Raw genomic sequence first — 21104 nt, 5'->3', positions numbered from 1 at the left:
AATGTTAATTTATTAGTTCTTTTTCGTCAGGATGAAACAAATTTAAAACATGTGTATGATGATCATGTTAATACAGACATGACATTTACCAAGTTTCGTGAGCTTTGTTCAACATGTTGGAACTCTGATAAATATGGCTTCGTAGTCATTGATAAAGACTGCAATCTGAATGAGGGGAGATATAGGAAAGGTTTTGACTGCTTCATAACACTATAAATAGAAGGTGATTGGTTCCATGACTATTAGTCTAGTGTATATCTTTGAACTAACAACATGTTTCGTAAGGAGAAAGAGTATCTCCGCCAAATTGCCAAAGCTAGTGAGGCCATTAGACGGAAACATCGCATGTTAAAAATTGGAAAAGAAGCTGTTGAAAATGTTTTGAGTGAAACTTTTAAACCTATAGTTCAACCCTTAGAGAAAATTGTTAACCTCTCTGATGTTAAACATGAAAATCATAAGATAGAAAAGAAGGAGGAGGTAATTAAAAGTAAAGATGAATTAGATGATAGTATGAATTTTTTGAGTGCTGATGAAGATGAAACATCAGTAATTCCAGGCTTTGAATATGATAAAGTAGTTAATAAATATATATACTTGCTAGATCATAATAGAAAGCAATGTTTAGATACGTTGTACGGCGTATATAAGGTTAAAAATGGTTCTCTCAAGATTGCTGATGCACCATTAAGTTTTAAAGATCACTTAATAAATGTTGGTGATAAACGTTTTAATATTACTTCTGGTTTATTGGAACTGTTATTTAAAAATAAACCTGAAATGACATACATTAGCGATGATGATATGAATAATTATAAACAAATTCTCATCATCTCCAATGCTCACAGAAAAAATTATAGTTCTTCTGAACCTATATGTACAAGAAAACTTTTAAATATGTCAATATTATTTTAAAACTTTTTCCTCATAATGAAACACCAAAAAGACGATCGAAAACTGGCACTTCACTACCACATTTTATGATTGTAAAAAAAAGTTTTCAACCAGACTATATCTATTGGGATGATCCTAACGAATTGGTTGACCGTCTTCGATTGCTTATGGCATCTCAAGCAGCTGGGAATCCCAGTCACAATAATGAAATTATGTCAATCATAGAAGAATTACGTGAAGCGCAAATTATATATTGAAAATTATTGTTTCATTTAGTCAGGCTCAAGAAAAGTATATAAGGAGGTGTTTCATCAACTTTCTCTCAGTCTTAAGATGAGCATTGATGTGTTCGGACATCCTCTTAATGAAAGAGGAATTGTAAGGGTCGCAAGAGGACCTCCAGGTCCACCTGGAATTGGTTTTAAAATTAACTCAGAAGGTCACTTCGACTTACAGGGTAGAAAAATTTCCAATGTTGCTGATGCAAAAGAAAAAACTGACGTAGTTAATTTACAACTTGCACAACGTTTAGTCGAAAACGAGTTAAGACTAATATATGAAGTAACGTCTACACTGCGAAAAGAAATTGATAATAACTATATATTATTAAAAATTCTCGAAGACTCTATAAACGAAAAATTAAAAGTCTTGGAAAGAGAAATAAATACTGATTTATCATATCGAAACGCTGAAATTATCAGTCAATTGGATGCTCGTTTGAGTACTCTAGAAAATGAACGACAAAAAGAAAACAGTAGTGACTGAACTTCATAGTCAGGCAAGGAGGAATTATCATCGCCGCCGAGTCGACATGCGTGATATTGATGAGACTTGGCAAGCAGATTTAGTAGAAATGTTACCTTATTCCAAAGTAAATAAAGGTTTTAAGTATTTACTAACAGTTATAGATATATTTTCCAAATACGCTTGGGCTGTTCCTGTAAAAAGTAAAAATGGAAAAGATGTCACTAACGCTATGAAATCCATATTCATAAAAGGACGTATTCCAAAAAATCTACATTCTGATAAAGGTAAAGAATTCTATAATTCTCAGTTTGAAGCTTTAATGAAAAAGTATAAAATTAATTTCTACTCAACATTCAGTAATTTGAAAGCATCTATTGTTGAACGATTTAATCGAACTCTAAAACGAAAAATGTGGATGCAATTCAGTCTACGTGGAAATTATAAATGGTATGATATATTACCTAATCTTATTTCCAATTATAATAACACTAAACATCGGACTATTGGAATGAAGCCGAAAGATGTTACTGCAGAAGATGTTGAGATTTTGAAAGAACGATTTTTAAAGCTAAGAAAAATACCTTTAAAGAAAGCAAAGTTTAAAATTGGTGACAAAGTTCGAGTCAGCAAGTATAAAAGCGTGTTTGAGAAAGGTTACACTCCCAATTGGACAACAGAAATATTCACAATAGATCAAGTCTTGTCAACTAAACCTATAACTTATAAACTCAAAGACTATCAAGATCAACCCATTAGTGGAGGATTCTATGCAGAGGAACTTCTTAAAGTAAAATATCCAGATATTTATCTGGTTGAAAAAATTCTCAAGACACGTGGAAATAAAGTTCTCGTCAAATGGCTTGGCTTTGATAACTCTCACAATACTTGGGAAGAGAAAGCAAATTTATAACTTAAATCAAAATTTATTCTAATAATAAACATTGACAATGCCAAATTCAAATATTAATCTCAAAATTGAAGCAAGCAGAAATCAATTTGAAACAATTATCACAAAGTGAATTTAATACTCTCTATAATGTAACTGTTTAATAAAATATAATTTAAACATTATTGTAGAACTCTAGTCCTGGAATAAAATCTTCCACAGAGTGCAACATACTTTCATGATATGCACGTTGTAATTTTACATAATTTAAGGTTAAATCAACAATGAATCAATAATGAATCAATAATGAATCAATAATGAATCAACAATGAATCAATAATGAATCAACAATGAATCAATAATGAATCAATAATGAATCAATAGTGAATCAACAATGAATCAACAATGAATCAACAATGATTTAACCTTAAATTATGTAAAATTACTACGTGCATATCATGATTATGTTGCACTTTGTCGAAGATTTTATTCCAGGACTAGAGTTCTACAATAATGTTTAAATTATATTTTATTAAACAGTTACATTATAGAGAGTATTAAATTCACTTTGTGATAATTGTTTCAAATTGATTTCTGCTTGTTTCAATTTTGAGATTAATATTTGAATTTGTCATTGTCAGTGTTTATTATTAGAACAAAATTATAAAAATCAAATTTTTATTAATATTTAAATTAAATCAATTTTAATTATGAGTTATGTATATACAAGGTTTTTATAAATAAAAAAATACATAAAATTTATAATATTTTTTTACATTTATTTAACATGAAAATCCTTACATTTTATTTTACAAAAATATTTACAATTCTTCGATTTCTGGGATCCTATAGTGACCCCAGGGTAGAGTATCGGTACTCTCGGTAAGCAAGTATCTTTAACTTGTTTAACAGTTTCTATATTATGTAACCGTGACCTAATGTTGTATTGAGTTCTAGTCTGAATCTTAAAATCACGCAAGCATTCAACGTAATCGTCAAAATGAATAGACTTTTTGACGACTCCCGCTTTAATGCCTTTAGCTTTCTTAACGAAATCTTCACCTTCAACGCGTATGCTATACATTTTACTCCGCAAGCCAACAAATTCAGTAACAATTTTACCATTGCACTCGTCCTTCATTAGGCCGAGAACTTTTTTGTTGACTTGCGGAATACCATACGCATTGTTTACCGGATAGTCAGATGTGTCGAACTTGTGGATGTCTTCTTTCATATCTTTATATATGTCTTGACATTTCACTACGTACACTAGACTGTCAGTGTCTGTATACAACAGTTTACATGCTTCACCATATTTCGGAAGCATGTAACTGTAGTGAAAGTCATAGACAAGCGTTTTCGTGACATCCAACACACTTAAACCCACATAAATCGGTTTATTGAGTAGGACCTCAGTCTTTCGTAATTCGATGGCCACAAGGTCTTCATCGAATATTGCACGACTGTGGAAATTGGGCCGAGAGATGAGGGCTTCGGCACCATATCTGCCGAACCAGTGTGTAACCAATTTAATGTCTACATGCTTGCGAACATTTTCCATGGTCTTACCATACACTGCGTTATTCATTAATTTGAATAAATTCTTTTCAAATTCATTTTTTGCAGTTGTTCGCATGGCAGTATTATAGTCTATATAGGGTTTCAACCATTGTGATTGGTTGAATTGGAGCACCCGATGTATTTTGACTAGTTTGAGACCGTTCCCGAGAGCCTGTTTCAATGCACGATAATGCATCACGTACTTCTCTTTAGGCAGGAGAGTTGTGAGTAATTTCTCCTGCTTGGACATGGGAGGTTTTGCATTAACTGCGCAAAACGGTATGTCTTTATGAGAATCGTGAAGGCTCTCGGGATATTCGAGATCGACTTCCAACATGTACCCGACTGAAGAGTCGTCGGGTACGTTGAAGTTAAAGGTCTCGTCTGGGTTGGCAATCCACTTGAAACCACCAATTGGTAGCGCTTGTGCCATTGCCCAACCATATAAATTATTCGCGTCAAAATACATAATATATTGGGTGTCTTGCGTAGGATCGAACTGATCCATATAGTGATTGTTCGCTTTAGCGTAACGGTTACAACACTGGCTAATACCACCTCTGATACCCGACTCAATAAACATCATCATGTCTATATCAGTTATAAGTTGCAATGTTATGCCCGTATATTTGAGCATAGCATCCCAAGTTAAACCGGGGGTAGTATAATAGTGTGCTGGATCTAACCTGTACGCGTTTAAACATTGTTCGCGAAAGTTCTCAAAGACATCGGCGAGTAATAACACGTCTGTTTTCATATAAAGGTGAACGTAATCGTTAAAGGTTTGACAATTAAATTCAGACCAGACTTTTTGCGCATGCTCATATTCACCATCGGATATACCAGCATCATAGAGAGTACTATAGAATCTCTCTTTGGCTGGTAATTCGGTGTCATCCAACTTACTTCGCGAGTCTAAATACTCGTAAGGGAAGACACCTTTTCTCGTTAATAATTTAATTTTTTCGCGATCTGTCACCGTACTGGCAAATACGGATTCAACAATTTTATATTCGTCAAGATATGACGCTAATTTTTCTAGAGATGCTGCCATGAATCTAAACGAGTCAATGAAGCGTAATTTAACCACACTCCCCTTGATATTTTTCGTAAAGGAGATATATTTCTCCTTGTTCAAGGGGAGGAGGTCAACTCGACCTTCAAAGCTCGTCGATACAGCATGAATTATAAAGTGTGCATCGTACCCACTTAAATTATGAAATACAATGGGTACGATTTGGCACTCATGATAATTCAAGTTGCATGATTTATGCGCAGCACCTCTATATTTGCCAGTAAGATGACAATGATCGCGAACCTTTTTAACATTAGCTGGTATATTCTTACGGCAAATATGGCATACGCTTGCTTTCTTAAAATCAGCGATTTGCTGAGGAGTTAAGGCATCCATAGAAATAGGATTCTTAAATACATTATCAATTTTCTCGGAAAATTGCCTTAACTCGTCAGCAAACCACTTGGCAGGATCATTTTCCTGCCTCGGACACGGTACATACACGGACAATGAGTCATCGTAACTACATTTTACATAATAACCTATACTAAGCAATTTATGGCGCTGGAAAATTTCAGTTTTACTTAAATTATCTGTATCTTCTTCAACGGGAAGAAGTAAACTTTCACAGTCGGCATAGATGATAAAAGGAACTTTCTCCATATTATCATAATTTTTAAAGGTAATTTTACAATTTTCAGCATTCGGTAATTTTACGCTACATACATTCATACGTTTACAATTTTCATCGTGTACATTCAATCTTTCCGCTGATGAAAAATAGTGTAAACAACGATCACAAATATATTTTTTACATTTATGGTTAGTCAATTGTTTGGATACTAACCGCGATAAATTTTTAATCCAAACATAGTGGAAATTCATAAAATCAATATCGTTAGAATCATTGTTTACATTATCTTCATTAACACTTTCATCTATATAATAATCTACTACATGTAACAGGTTTACATGCTGATCCCTCTTCACTGCGGTCAGATGAAGAGGGTGAACAGAGAAATTACCATATCTTTTAGTAAGACCTTATACATTTATCGAGATATTGTTGAGCATTTCAAATTTAGGTATACTTTTCAGCGCTACAGGAAATTCAATACCATCAAAATTTAATTCATTTTCAATATCAGTGTAACTAGACACACGTTTGGGATGTGACACGTCATGTAAAGCGGAAAGTATAGCCCATTTAAAACACTTATTATCTTTTTCATTTTCTACATTAATACACGCATGTTTGGCTCTTATTTTTGGGGGTAAACTGATATATGTACTCGCACGCATGGGGTTATATTTATTAACATTAATTTCTAACTTAACTATAGACTGTAGATTCCAGCTGGACCCCTTTTCATGGAACTCCTCCACATTCCTCAGGATTGGCTGCTTCAAATTGACCTCGAACCAGTCCTCCAATAAAGTTGTGAGGAAGATGCTGTTAGATTTAGAAGAGAATGGAATTGGCTGCACTACCTCCACTTCATTCTGCACTCTTTTAAAATTAGCAGTTAAAACACCATATACGATAATGGGACCATTTTGATTTAAGGCATCTTGAATGTGCTCTTGAAACAAAATGGCCGCATCGTTCAAAAACGCACCTATATCTACATGTACAATATTTAATATGACATACGTGTACAATCGGCACTCAAACGCTGACTCACACATAGCCCAACGCACGCGATTATTAATATTAGGGTCTTGTATACCACCGCCCTCTACCGCTTGAGATTCGAACAAAACTCTAAATCTCATAATGAATTGTAGAATGTTCTGGCAACGACTTTTCTCATGCGTAAATTGCATAGATCTTAAAAGACTTGTTAAAACTTGTTCGTTGCAAGAACATTCGGCAACCCATCGCGCTATAAACTCGTTTTTAACAGCGCCATTGCGCAAACTCGCGAGTAATTCAAGAGCATCCTTGATGAGTGCAATAGTGACCTCGCACTCATCAAGGATGGTCTTATAATTGGGTCGCTTCGCAGGTCTCCCAATGCCTGCAAACTTTCGTTTACCAGGCATTGTCGCGTAAAAATAAATAAAAAAAACAATAGAAATAAATAATATAAAAATAGAACAAAATATTTATAAACAAAATAATAATAATAAAGAACAATAAATATAGTAATAAAGAAAAAAAAATGAATAATAAAGAAATTAATAAAAACGGAAAAAACGTACTTATATACTAATCCTTAATCTAATAACACGCAAAAAAAGAACCAAGCACACAAAAAAACTTATAAAATAAAATTAAATGTCAAAACGCAAGAAAAAATACAATAAATAAAAGATCGCTCTATTACAGTTTGCTTTGCTGCGACTAAGCTGCACTAGCTCACAGAATAGAATGAGTTTCACGGCTTGAAATCCTTGTATTTATAGCTAAATATAACCGCGCACGCGCAATAGCATGGGCCTCCCCAGAATACTATTCACGCATGCGCAGACATTGTAAACTCGATCATTTTTAAAATATATATATACAATAGCATATATATATTTAATATTCTGAACTTTTCACGCATGCGTAGATAGACTAACTCTTACTGCGCATGCGCAAAGAGATGAGTCGAGAAAATTTTTTTATTTTTATTTATTTTTTTTTTATTTATTTTTTTATTTTATTTATTTATTTTTTTATTTATTTATTTATTTTTTTTTTCCAAAATGTTATGAAGCCATCGTCGTAGTCACGACCGCCGTCACCCTCACCACCACCGTCCTGGTAGTAAGAATATACCCACCGGTGGAAAGGTGATGGCGGTGGCGATGAGTGTGCCGATAGTGGAAGCTACGACGATGGCGGCGATGGTGGCGGCGCCTCGGAATTACCACCACCGGCAACTCCATTTCAGTCACCCAGGAGTTGGGTGACTCTGGAATGGGAGTTCCCCCTTCCCCTGGTGGTGGAGTTTGGAACTAAAAAGAAAAAGAGTTAATTTCAAATTTAAATTTTAAAAATTAATTATACTTACTGCCGGTGGTGGCTCCTCATTATTTTCACCCGCAGACAGCTCATAATAGCCATCATCCATCTCTAGACCCCCTTCTGCGGGGGAATTGGGGGGAGTTTCTAGAAGCTCATATTCTCTCTAAAAATATATTATATTTTATATTATATTTTATATTATATTTTATATTATATTTTATATTATATTTTATATTATATTTTATATTATATTTTATATTATATTTTATATTATATTTTATATTATATTTTATATATTTAATGAGTAATTATTATGTACTTACATTTCTCAATTTTATTGTTCCTCAACACATTGCCAGCAGTGGCACCGTTCCATTTTGCGACTGCTCTCGTGGCTCATCTAGAACAGATTATGTGGATCCACGAGAGCAGTCCGACTCTTATAGGCAGTACCCCACCACTACCGCAGGCATAAAGCGGCGCGCGCCGCCGCCGGGTGGGGGATACTACTCGCGCGGCTCCACTAACGCGGCACCGTACACAACTAGCTCGCACGCTCGGTCGACCAGTTACCAACTATCGACCGAGCGAGAATTTTACCATGAGGTAAAGAGCGCAGCACTGTTGCGTGGAAATAAATTTAAAATAATATTTAAAAATACAAAGTCGATAAGAAAGGTAAGCGCCACCTATCGGGTAAACTAAGTCGGTCGGTAAAACAGTTTTAATTGAAAAATATTTTTTTAAAAAAAGTTGATAATAAAAGTGAGCGCCATCTATTGGGTGGTTGGTAAACTAATTCAGTAAAAAAGTTTAAAACCACAGACTGAAGTGAGCGCCATCTATTGGGTGATCGGTAAACTAACTTCAATGTTCAATAAAACAGGTTTATTAAAGTCGGCAACACACTCTGAAGTGAGCGCCATCTATTGGGTGGTCGGTAAACTAACTTCAATGTTCAATAAAACAGGTTAATTAAAGTCGGCAACACACTCTGAGGTGAGCGCCATCTATTAGGTGGTCGGTAAACTAACTTCAATGTTCGGTCGGTAAAACAGTTTCCTACCTTATCGAAATTCGATAAGGTCGAGTTGAAATTTTTGTCAGATTCCTACCTTACCGACTGCTGATAAAGTAGAAATCTGCATTACCGACCGAGCAGTTACCGACTGCAGGTACTTAGCCGAGATCAGAACCTGGCGTAGAAGCCCCCTAGCTATACTACTCTAATATAAACATTATACTTTTACAAATCTATCCTCTTTGTATAAGTTTGATTTGTATCTCATTAAAATGTATACAAAATAAAATGTCAACATTTACCAACTAACGGTGGTCAATGTGCACATTTACCAATTTACTTGGTAAATGTACGAAATTTTTTCGTCATTTTGAAAATTTCTCACATTTACCAAATAGCCCAGTGAATGTGCACATTTACCGGTAAATGTTGACATTTTATTTTGTATACATTTTAATGAGATACAAATCAAACTTATACAAAGAGGATAGATTTGTGAAAGTAGAATGTTTATATTAGCAATCTCAGTTATTATTCTTTTGCAAAAAAAAAAAAATTTCCGCCTGCAGAAGTAGGAGATTCGGTCAAAGTGCCTATACCAGATGTGGACAGAGGAAAAAGCGATTCTCGAAATTTAATTGCTACTGTGTTATCTGTAAATAAGGAAGAGCAGTATTTATTAGGAACTAAATAAGGACGACTACAACACAGCTACAGCAGGAATCAGTTCACAGTCTGCAGACAAAAATTTCTTTCTCCTGATGAAGTCCCAAACAGAGAAATATCTTTGCGGGAAACAGTATCCTTACAATCCTTGACTGGCGGACAAGGATTTCAAAGATGCCTTTGTAAGGGAAAATGCAACACAAAAAAATGCAGCTGTAAAGCACAAAATCTGTTGTGCAATTCTAAATGCCATGGCAGTGGTCCTTGCCAGAATAAATAATTTTTGTTTTTTTGATAATTTAATTTTTTTATCATTTGAAAAAGAAGCAGCTATTGTTATAATAAATAGAAAAAATAAATAATACTTAATTAAAATATTTTGTAAACATCAATGACAGTGATAACAATAATAGCAAACAACGTTTAACAAAATATCAACATTTACCAACTAACGGTGGTCAATGTGCACATTTACCAATTTTGCATGGTAAATGTCTGAAATTTTTTTATTTAATCACAGATTTCTAACTTCTACCAACGACCTTGGTGAATGTGCACATTTACCGATTATGTACTTTTACCGTAACATATATATATATATATTTTTTTTTCTTTCTTTCTTCAATATTAAATTTTTTAAAATTCTTAAAAAATTTTTGAAAATTTTCATATATAAAATAAAAAGTTGATTTATTTCATAAAGAATTATTAATAATTTTCTTCATATATATGTACCTATATATGAGAGATTCTTTTTCAATCGCCCCAGCCCAAAAAGTCAATGTTCTGGGATTGGCTTCATACTTTGGTAAATTGTTGTTCTATATGATAGTAATAAATCCCTAAAATATAAACTCATTAAAAAAATATTTGTAGAAAGTAAATGGGGTTGAAGTTTTGACATTAAGGGTAACATTGTCATTTTCAAATCCGTATAACTATGACAAAAGTTAATTGATTTTAATTTATCTATAATGAATTTTAATTCATTTTTCACATACTTTTCAAAAATGTATACGAAATTTAAAAAAAATATTGTTTGAACCCTTTTTTAAAAATCAACCCTTATTTTTCGATTTTCACCCCTTCGGGTATTTTTTTAAATTTTCATTGGAAAGCTGAGGTTTTTTCCCATGAGCTATGTAAATGTGAAAGTGGGATAACAATAATTTTGTGAGAAACAGAATATTAAAGTACGCGGTGCCGATAACGGGTATACCTGGAGATCATCTTCGAGGATTTAGGTAGGCACCGCCTACTTTAATATTATGTTTCTTGCAAAATTATTGTCAAAAACTATTTTTTTTAAATTTCGTATACATTTTTGAAAAGTACGTGAAAAATGCATTAAAATTCATTATAGATAAATTAAAATCCATTAACTTTTGTCATAGTTATACCGGTTTGAAAATGACAATGTTACCCTTAATGTCAAAACTTCAACCCCATTTACTTTCTACAAATATTTTTTTAATGAGTTTATATTTTAGGGATTTATTACTATCATATAGGACAACAATTTACCAAAGTATGAAGCCAATCCCAGAACATTGACTTTTTGGGCTGGGGCGATTGAAAAAAAATCTTTCATATTTATAAAAAATACGATACGGTCAGTTGGGGTAAATGGGGACAAGAGGTTTTGGAGCTTAATTTACAGTTTTAAAATTAAGTTCAACGTCAATATTTTAACCTCAGATCACCAGCAAGAGGTTTTGAGTATTGCCAAGCTTTTATCTTGACAATTGTTAGCAAGATAATTCAAGTAATTGCTCAATGCATAAAAACTTGAAAATCATAGTCAAACTGTTTCAGTATTTTGTCTCGCATTTCAAAGAAAACAGACTTAAAAATCATTCAAAATTTTTTTCTTATTCCTTATTTTTGTCAATTTGATTCATAATAACAAACTGTCACATCTCAGTTATTTATAAATGTTTTATAAAGTATCTTATGATTTTATGTTTTTATGTATCTTAATCTTTTTTAATAAAATGATTTAAAAAATTTTTAAATTAACTATAATAATCTTGGTATTCATTCATTCATTCATTCCGTCCGGACCCCTGCTGGGTTTTCGGTGACAGAGAAAAGAACAAGTTATGGAGAGAGAAAGATATATCTTTATTTTGCAAATGAGGGTTCGCTTGACCTGCAATCTTTTAAAGAGGATTAATTAATAACTCTGAGGACCCAGGTAATAATTTCTTTCTCCCTTTATCACGTGAAAAAACTATAAAGAAAGTCTAAAACTGAATAGGTAACGCATACCTTTCTTTCTTACACCAAGGAATATAACATAAGTACTTCTTCGTTTAACATTGCGTTTCTCTATCTAGACGATTGAAAATGGCATAAGAACATCTTCGTCTAAAATCTTAATCTTCTTCCTTTTTGTTTTAAGAATAAAAATAAATATTCATATATCTGTATATATGTATATAGGGGAGAGTGACAAACAGTGAGCCACTTTTTTTCAAAGACATATTAATATGTTAATTTTATATATTTTTGGACACTGTTTAAATTAAGCAATCGCAAGAAATTATTTAAATAAAAATTGATTGTAACATTTTAAAATATTTTAAATTATTGGATATTATACTTAAAAACATCAGTAAACGAAGTAACAATTACACTTTTTTTAAAACTGTCCTATTTATATAAAAATCAGCATTGTATTTCAAGAAAAAATTTACTCCGTAACGTCAAAAACATTTTTTTTCAATTTTCTTTGTAAATAATGAATCAATGTGGCTAAAATTTTTGGAGATAGTGTGTTGTCATAAACATGCTTTACATTTAAATTTTGGTCGAGTTTCTTTAAGTAGTTTTTCAGAAAATTAAAGTGTCCTACTGTTTAAACTGTGCCACTGTTTATCACTCTTCCCTACCTGTATTAGAGCCCCAGAAAATTTTAATAAAAAAATTTAAAAATTATTACCTGGCCCCTCAGAATTAATCTTCATTAACAAAGGCTCTATTGTCCAAGGATTGGTAATGTTTGTGGTAATTGTTTGGAGGGTCTAATACTGGTATATATACATATTTTTTTTTTATTTTGAAAACAGAAAAAAAGAAGAGTAAGATTTTTAGGCGAAGATATTCTTATGTCATTTTGAATCCTCTAGATAGAGAAATGCAATATTAAATGAAAATGTTTATATGTTATATTCCTTGATGTGAGAAAGAAAGATATACATTACCTCTTCAGTTTTTGCCTTTTATCTTTATATTTCCATGTGATAATACACGGAAAAAATTTCGAGACGTCAGACGTGCCGATGTCAATGTAAACCTACAGTACATTTCATTATAGTAGGGGAGCCCAATGTGTTTTTTGGGATTTACTCGAGCGCGGCAGATGAACACAGGGGGAGATACCTTGCATATTGTTAAGTACCTCTTCCAAGTATTAACTCTTTTTATCCAGACGTGCGACTAGGAGAGCTCATCAGAATAGTAAAAAAAATCGATCGTCGGAAATATTGAAGCGCGTCAGATTAAGGGAAGGTGGGTTAATTACTAGCTAAAAAATGTACATTTAAAAAATCTGACGATTTGAGCGTAACGTAAGGGAGTGGGAGGGTTATAAATTTGAAAAAAAAACGTTGACTTGACATTCTCCAGCGCGGTTAAATTTTTTTTTAATTTGAAGGAAATAACATAAGAATCACGAATAAAATATAATCTGACGATTTCCAGAAGCCGAAGTAATGAAAATCGTCTATGGAGATTAAAGCGCGCATCTCGAGTACAACACGCATTCCCCACTCCGTGCCTCATCTTCCGTTTCATTTTTTTCCTATTTCTGACTCTCTCGCACCATCTCGATTTCTGACACTGCTCTCCGTCGCCAAGACACTTTTACAGCTGATCACAAAACAGCTGTCAGATTAACAATATTCCTCAAAATAATCGTCAGATTTTCGGCTATCATGACTGCAGCATCAAGCTGCACCATCAGTATAAAAATCTGACACGCTCGAGTATTTCAAGATGGCGATTTTTTTTGCATTTTCAACAATTCGCTACGAGCTTGCGTGACTTCCGAAACGTCAGTTTTCTGAATGGGAGCATTTTTAAGGTTCATTTAACATCTTCCGTAAATATCTGACGCGCTCGAAGAAAAATTTTTTTTTTTACTTTGTATCCATCCGGAGAGCCAACACCACCACGCAAACCGTCAGATGAACATACCTCTGGTATCAGAGTCACGTTGGAGTATCTAAACTACTAATATCTGACACGCTCGAGTATTTCCATGTAATTGTTTTTTTTTACATTTTTAAAAATTTATAGACGCTTCCCCCACCACTAAAAAGGAAAACTTTATAGAACCTTTTATTTTCCTTATTATCTAAACTACAAAATATCTTCGTCCCCACGACGCTCGAGTAAATCCCCATTTAGCATCATAAGCTCCCCTACTAATTATGTACTCAGAGTTAATCTTCATTAACAAAGGTTCTATTGGCCAAGGGTTGGTACATCTTTATTTTTCTATATAATAAATGTGAAAAAAGAAATTATTAGCTGGGTCCTCAGAGTTAATCCTCATTAACAAAGGTTCTATTGTCCAATGGCTGGTTTTTTTGTGGTATTTTTTCCGGGGTTTTAATACAGGTATGAATACGTATATGTGACGCTCCACGAGAAAAGGGACCTATAGCGACAAAACAGAATTATACAGGAAAGGCGTTTAAAGTTGAACGTTCTGATTGGCTGAGACGCACCAGCGAAAATCAACCCCACTACTTTACTACTACATCGTTCCTACGTCTCACGGATACACCAAGTATACTAGTAGCAGTGGTGGTGGGGATGGTTTCCGTAGTCCGTGCTGGAACGCGATTGACATGGTCATGTTTAAAGCTTTATTACAAAAAAAGTAATTAGAAAAATATTATTTTTGACATTTCTATATGAAACAGCAACTCAAATACTATCGATTCGCATATAAAGCTAGAAATTAATTTTTTGTCGCGATAGGTCCCTTTTCTTGTGGAGCGTCACATATATGTTATTTATAATGAACTACTAATTACTCATATAAGAGTGTCCTTTTTGCACTTATTGGCTGATCAGTAGTTACTGATTCATAGTTACACATAGTTCTCTCATTCATTTGGATATATGGTAGTTTTATTGGATAAAAGGCAAAATTGGTTATATTGGATTAAAGTAAAAATTGGTTATATAGAATTAAAGGAAAAATTGGTTATATTTAGTAAAAGGTAAAATTAGTTGTACTGAATTAAAGGAAAAATTGGTTATATTTAATAAAAGGTAAAATTGGTTGTATTGAATTAAAGACAAAATTGGTTATATTTAATAAAAGGCAAAATTGGTTATATTACAGGGAGTGAGCAAAAGGGTTAAAGATATTTAGATTTTTATGAATCAAAAATAAAATTAAACGAAGTATACTATGGCCAACATAAAAGAGTATATTATTTTAAGTGATAAAGATTTAAAAATTATTGAAAATAGAAATAAATTGTTAAATTACATGCATATGTACAAATTTGAAGATTTATTAAGGGGGGAACACCAGTTGTAACTTTCGAAAAATCGATTTTTTTTTGCATTTTCTTAAAGTATACATATTTAGAAATGTGTCTGTAAATTTTAAACTTGATCCGGTGAAAAATGAATGAGATATACAGAACACTGCAGCGGCGCGTCCCGTGGCTTCAGACAAGGTGGCCAGCCATACCTGACCCTAACGACAGATGGCCTTTTCCTATGATTTAGAAACGGCAACCACTGCGGAAGAGTTATTATATGGTCCAGGAATCGATGACTCTTTGTTAATTGGAAACAAAATTTCTTCTGAACAAAAAAAAGTAAGTTGAAACTTTGAATGAGTTTTTCTCAAAATGACATTTTCCAAGTCGGTGACCACGATTACTCGAATACCATTAAACCGATTTATTTAAAATTTAGTGTGCTTCATTTACACATATAAGTCTAGTTCGTGATCGAAGGATTTTTTTTTTATGCAAAACTTTTTTTTATATAGCTGAAAATCGACAGTATTTTTTTAACGAAAATCATACTTTTGACTTTGACAGGTCGCCATTTTGTCAAATTTTTTTTTTTAAATCCTTCGATCACGAACTAGATAATCTTATAATAAATGTAAATCAATTTCATTTTTGTATTTCAGACGAAGTATACTTGCAGAATGCTGGTCACCGCAATTCGCCTTTTTTCTTAAGGCGCCACTTCAATGGCTCATATCTCTAAAAGTTTTTGTTAAAAAATTTTTTTTTCTTTTAAATTACAGCTTTTAACATGTACTTTTAACTAATAAATAGTATTCTTTAAAAAGATTCATTGTTCTTTTGGAAAATATTCTTGTAAAAAGCATTATTTCTTGAGTTACAACTGGTGTTCCCCCCTTAAGAAAAGATTCTTTTGTATGTACAAATGCTTGATTTTATTGTCCCAATTAGAGACGGTGATAAACATATTCAAATACTTTATAGATTTTGTAGCTGTTGATCAACAACCTTTTGGTAGTGCTGAGTGTGGAGTATATGCAATAGCATTTGCAACATCTATATTATTTAACGTAATGCCAAACCGTGTAAATTATGAAACTGATAATAACAAAATGAGAAACAAATTTAAGTCAATGTTTGAAAATAATCGCTTAAATCATTTTCCGACAGTAAGAACGTCTCACAATAGGAATTCGATAATAGAGAATGATTAGAACCATCTTTTCATAAATTGAACACAGGAACATAAAAATTATATTTTTAGGAATTATATTCCCAGTAATAATATTAACAGAGTTCTATTAACACAAGATTTCAAAATTAAACATTCTCTAAATGACACTAGTGAAAAGAAAATAATTCGTACAACTGATAATAAGGTGAACAAAATTTCACCACATGAATATTTAAAAATGAAAAATTTTCTGAGTAAAGAAAATGATAAAAAGATAAATCGAGCAATTAAAGAGAAGGAAAGAAAAAGGAAGGCAAGGCGCGAAGTTACATATGAGCAGAAAATAATAAGACAGGAGAATGAGAGATTGAGAAAACGTAATCGTAATAAATCAGAAATAAAATAGAAAGAGCGCAAAAAAAATTTGACATGCAAAAAAAGAAATTATCTATAAAAATTGAAGATGGAAAGAAAATACACAAGGATAAAAATTTGGCATGTAGGAAAAGAAAAATATCAATGGAAACTCAAGATGAAAAGAAAGTGCATCAAGAAAATAATTTGTCATGTAAGAAGAAGAAGGATGAAAGGAATGTGTGAAGAAAAGAATTTGACATGTAAAAACGATAATTGGAATAAAAAAAGTGCAGGAGTTGCAATAATGTCTTTTGAAGATTTAGATGAAAGTAAAGTTCCACAGAATTATTTAGGTTTAATAAATGTAGAATGTAAGTTTTGTAACGCGTTACATTTTTTGTGTGAAAGACCGTCCCATAGATACATCACGGAGGAATGTCCCCGTGAAGAGGACATTATGATATCGCCTAAATGTCACAAAAATATTCCCGGTTAATATCAGCTTGACATTCAAGCAATATACCGTGCTACTTGGGTGGTAGATCCAATATAAAGAATTTTTTTTTACATTTCTAATATTAAATTTTTTTGAAAAAAAATGAATAAAAAATATGGTTAATGCACACTAGCAACGTAGTCGGCCGCTTGCGGACGACAAAGTTGCTAGTTAACTATAATAATCTTAGTATTCATTCATTCCGTCCGGATCCCTGCTGGGTTTTCGGTGACAGAGAAAAGAACAAGTTATGGAGAGAGAAAGATGTATCTTTATTTTCCAAATGAGGGTTCGCTTGACCTGCAATCTGTTAAAGAGGATTAATTAATAACTCTGAGGACCCAGGTAATTATTTCTTTCTCGCTTTATCACGTGAAAAAGCTATAAAGAAAGTATAAAACTGAATAGGTAACGCATACCTTTCTTTCTTACACCAAGGAATATAACATAAGTACTTCTTTGTTTAACATTGCGTTTCTCTATCTAGACAATTCAAAATGGCATAAGAACACTTTTTTTCAAAGACATATTAATATGTCAATTTTATATATTTTTGGACACTTTTTGGTATTACCATAAAGTTTGAACTCTTTTCTACATAATGCATATATTCTATTTAAATTATATTGTGATTAAATAGAAAAATTTCAAGTTTTCGAAACTTGATACATTTTTCTTGTTTTGAAGGTTTGTGTTAATCAGTGCGACACCTATTATTAAATAATGAATAATTGTTTCAATAATAATATTCTGCTTCATACTTTGTAAATATATATGTTTTGCATTAAATAACGTTAACAAATGTTGCAAAACACTCATAATTTAATAATTTTAAAATATTTTAAATTATTGGATATTATACTTAAAACATGAGTAAACGAAGTAACAATTAAACTCTATTATCCAAGGATTGGTATAGGCGAAGATATTCTTATGTTATTTTGAATCCTCTTGATAGAGAAATGCAATATTAAATGAAAATGTTTAAATGTTATATTCCTTGATGTGAGAAAGAAAGATATAGATTACCTCTTCAGTTTTTGACTTTTATCTTTATATTTCCATGTGATATTACACAGAAAAAATTTCGAGACGTCAGACGTGCCGATGTCGATGTAAACCTACAGTACATTTCATTATGTACTCAGAGTTAATCTTCATTAACAAAGGTTCTATTGGCCAAGGGTTGGTTTTTTTGTAGAATTTGTTCCGGGGTTTTAATACAGGTATAAATACGTATATATGTTATTTATAATGAACTACTAATTACTCATATAAGAGTGTCCTTTTTGCACATATTGGCTGATCAGTAGTTACTGATTCATAGTTACTCATAGTTCTCTCATTATTTTGGATATTTGGTAGTTTTATTGGATAAAAGGCAAAATTAGTTATATTGGATTAAAGTAAAAATTGGTTATATTCAATTAAAGGAAAAATTGGTTATATTTAGTAAAAGGTAAAATTAGTTGTATTGAATTAAAGGAAAAATTGGTTATATTTAATAAAAGGTAAAATTGGTGGTATTGAATTAAAGACAAAATTGGTTATATTTAATAAAAGGCAAAATTTGTTATATTAGAGAGAGTGAGCAAAAGGGTTAAAGATATTTAGATTTTCATGAATCAAAATTAAAATTAAACGAAGTATACTATGGCCAACATAAAAGAGTATGTTATTTTAAGTGATAAAGATTTAAAAATTATTGAAAATAGAAATAAATTGTTAAATTACATGCATACGTACAAATTTGAAGATTTATTAAGAAAAGATTCCAATTCTTTTTTCAATATACAAAGTGCTTTTTATGTACAAATGCTTGATTTTATGTCCCAATTAGAGAAGGTGATAAACATATTCAAATACTTTTTAGCGGTAATAACAATTATGGTCACTGAATTTGTGTCTATTACGATAGAGTAAGGCTTTATATTTTTGATAGCCTTAATGAGGGGTGTTTAAATGTGCATGAAATAAAATATTTAATTAGATTGTTCCCTTTTAAACCAACAGTAGTTTTTGAAGCTGTTGATCAACAACCTTTTGCTAGTGTTGAGTATATGCAATAGCATTTGCAACATCTATATTATTTAACGTTATGCCAAACCGTGTAAATTATGAAACTCATAATAACAAAATGAGAAACCATTTTAAGTCAATGTTTGAAAATAATCGCTTAAATCATTTTTCGTCAGTAAGAACGTCTCACAATAGGAATTCGATAATAGAGAATTGTAACGTTCTGCGTTATTTTAGTAAATTTTATGTTCTTTTTCCTTTTAATTTTTTGTAAATTTTGTATGGAAAACATCTGTTTTATCTAAACTACGTCTCATATTTTTTTTGTGTAAATTGTTTGTCTTTCTTTTAAGAACCGATAACGAGACAAAGTACTTTCAGTAGTCTACACTCGTGGGATGCACTTTGAAATTTGGAAAATTCAATATAGATAAGAATATAGCTATTAAATCTTTTAGAAACTCTAAAGTGCATCCTTCCAGCTTTTGACTGCTGGGGTCTTTTTCATATCTTATCACTTTCCCACGAAAGTCCAAGAGTTTCTACCATCAAATTACATCTGTTAGTCATAAAACTATAAAAAATATTAGGATACAAAGTCTGTTATATTTCTATTTTTCTAAATAATATCTCACACGTTAATTTAGTGAATTTTAAATAATTCTTAAAAATATTTTTTTAAATTTTTAGTTAAGTTTTAATATTAATGTTTGGAATTTCAAATTAATTTATTATTTATAATTATATATTCAATTACTAAAAAAATATAATTAATTAAATCTTAATTAACAATTTAAATTAATATTGAAATTTTAAACATTATTATGAAAGTAACACAGCCCTACAAAAAAAAGTGTCATGTACTTTTGACCGGAATACCCTAACCCTATGTATTTCGACGCGCTGAACACGAATCCGAAGTCCGTTTTGGTCCATCACGTCAGAATTTTTTTCTAACCTCAAAAAACATGTCGGATTTTGAGTAGGCGATTTTTTTAAAAATTGATGTATTAACTTCAAATTTGGTATCTGGAGTTTTTTTGTGTCGCTGATTACGAATCTGATGTCAGATTTTCGAAATCCAAAATGGCGGATCCAATATGGCAAACGAATTTTAATTTAAATATTAAGAAATTATTTTTAAAAAATTGTCAGATTATTATGAAATTTGGTATCTACAGATTTTCTAAGTTGCTGACAAGTAACACTAGGGAAGTGCCGTACGCCGTTTTTTCTGAAACTTGGCAGTTTTGTAGTTTTTTGAAAACAATTTGACACGTATTTTTTTGTTTTTCCCAAAAGTTGATTTAAGGCGGGAAACTACCCCTTGATTTTTTTTTGGAGAGGGGGACATTATTTTACGAAATTTTTTAAAAATTAATGTTCAATAGTGTATCTAAGGGTTTTTTGGGTCGCAGATTACGAATCTGATGTCAGATTTCAAAAATTCAAATTCGGATTCGTGTTCAGCGCGTCAAAATACATAGGGTTAGGGTATTCCGGTCAAAAGTACATGACACTTTTTTTATTGTGGGGCTGTGTAATTAATCATTTACACTATAAGTAACAGAAATTTTACATGTTTCTTTTTTAACTATTGTCATTTAATTATATATAATTAATTTTACTTAATTATCTTTTATATTTATATATATATGTATAAAAAAAGTATGTGTGTGTAATTGAATGAGTAAATTTTTAATATTATGTAATTAAATATTCATAAAAACATGTATTTCATAAATAATTTTAAGAATTTTTGTACTTTTGAAAATTCGTTTAAAAAGTGAATTTTGGCTTCAT

At 31.7% G+C, this 21104-nt stretch overlaps 3 protein-coding genes across 3 annotated transcripts; 2 read left to right on the top strand and 1 right to left on the bottom strand.

Annotated features, from left to right (window-relative positions):
- The first annotated feature begins 273 nt into the window (after positions 1 to 273).
- Positions 274 to 1151, top strand: LOC127288759 (uncharacterized). The gene is made up of 2 exons (XM_051316398.1): positions 274 to 877; positions 1009 to 1151. Exons 1-2 carry the CDS (start codon positions 274 to 276, stop codon positions 1149 to 1151), a joined length of 747 nt encoding a protein of 248 aa, XP_051172355.1.
- Positions 1152 to 2050: 899 nt separating this feature from the next.
- On the top strand, positions 2051 to 2551 carry LOC127288758 (uncharacterized). Its single transcript, XM_051316397.1, has one exon. The coding sequence runs from the start codon at positions 2051 to 2053 to the stop codon at positions 2549 to 2551; it is 501 nt and encodes a 166-aa protein (XP_051172354.1).
- A 421-nt stretch (positions 2552 to 2972) lies between these two features.
- LOC127288757 (uncharacterized) lies at positions 2973 to 7148 on the bottom strand. The gene is made up of 3 exons (XM_051316396.1): positions 6436 to 7148; positions 3405 to 6132; positions 2973 to 3032 (listed from the first exon to the last, which is right to left on the bottom strand). Exons 1-3 carry the CDS (start codon positions 7146 to 7148, stop codon positions 2973 to 2975), a joined length of 3501 nt encoding a protein of 1166 aa, XP_051172353.1.
- Positions 7149 to 21104: the final 13956 nt, after the last annotated feature.

The sequence above is a fragment of the Leptopilina boulardi genome, unplaced genomic scaffold (assembly GCF_019393585.1).
Source record: "Leptopilina boulardi isolate dan_hultmark-lab unplaced genomic scaffold, ZJU_Lbou_2.1 LbouV2_393, whole genome shotgun sequence".
NCBI classification, from domain to species: Eukaryota; Metazoa; Arthropoda; class Insecta; order Hymenoptera; family Figitidae; genus Leptopilina; species Leptopilina boulardi.
The sequence above is the reverse complement of the archived record's forward strand: the minus strand, read 5'-3'. Positions and strand labels throughout refer to the sequence as shown.

What these genes read in the sequence shown, in the direction of transcription:
- LOC127288759 (XM_051316398.1), top strand. Translation starts at nt 274, where the DNA reads ATGTTTCGTAAGGAGAAAGAGTATCTCCGCCAAATTGCCAAAGCTAGT. An exon ending in TAGTTCTTCTGAACCTATAT is followed by an intron (nt 878 to 1,008) that starts GTACAAGAAAAC and finishes GTTTTCAACCAG; the next exon opens with ACTATATCTATTGGGATGAT.
- LOC127288758 (XM_051316397.1), top strand. Translation starts at nt 2,051, where the DNA reads ATGTGGATGCAATTCAGTCTACGTGGAAATTATAAATGGTATGATATA.
- LOC127288757 (XM_051316396.1), bottom strand. Translation starts at nt 7,148, where the DNA reads ATGCCTGGTAAACGAAAGTTTGCAGGCATTGGGAGACCTGCGAAGCGA. An exon ending in AATCTACAGTCTATAGTTAA is followed by an intron (nt 6,133 to 6,435) that starts GTTAGAAATTAA and finishes TCTTACTAAAAG; the next exon opens with ATATGGTAATTTCTCTGTTC. An exon ending in AAGATACTTGCTTACCGAGA is followed by an intron (nt 3,033 to 3,404) that starts GTACCGATACTC and finishes ACATTATTGTAG; the next exon opens with AACTCTAGTCCTGGAATAAA.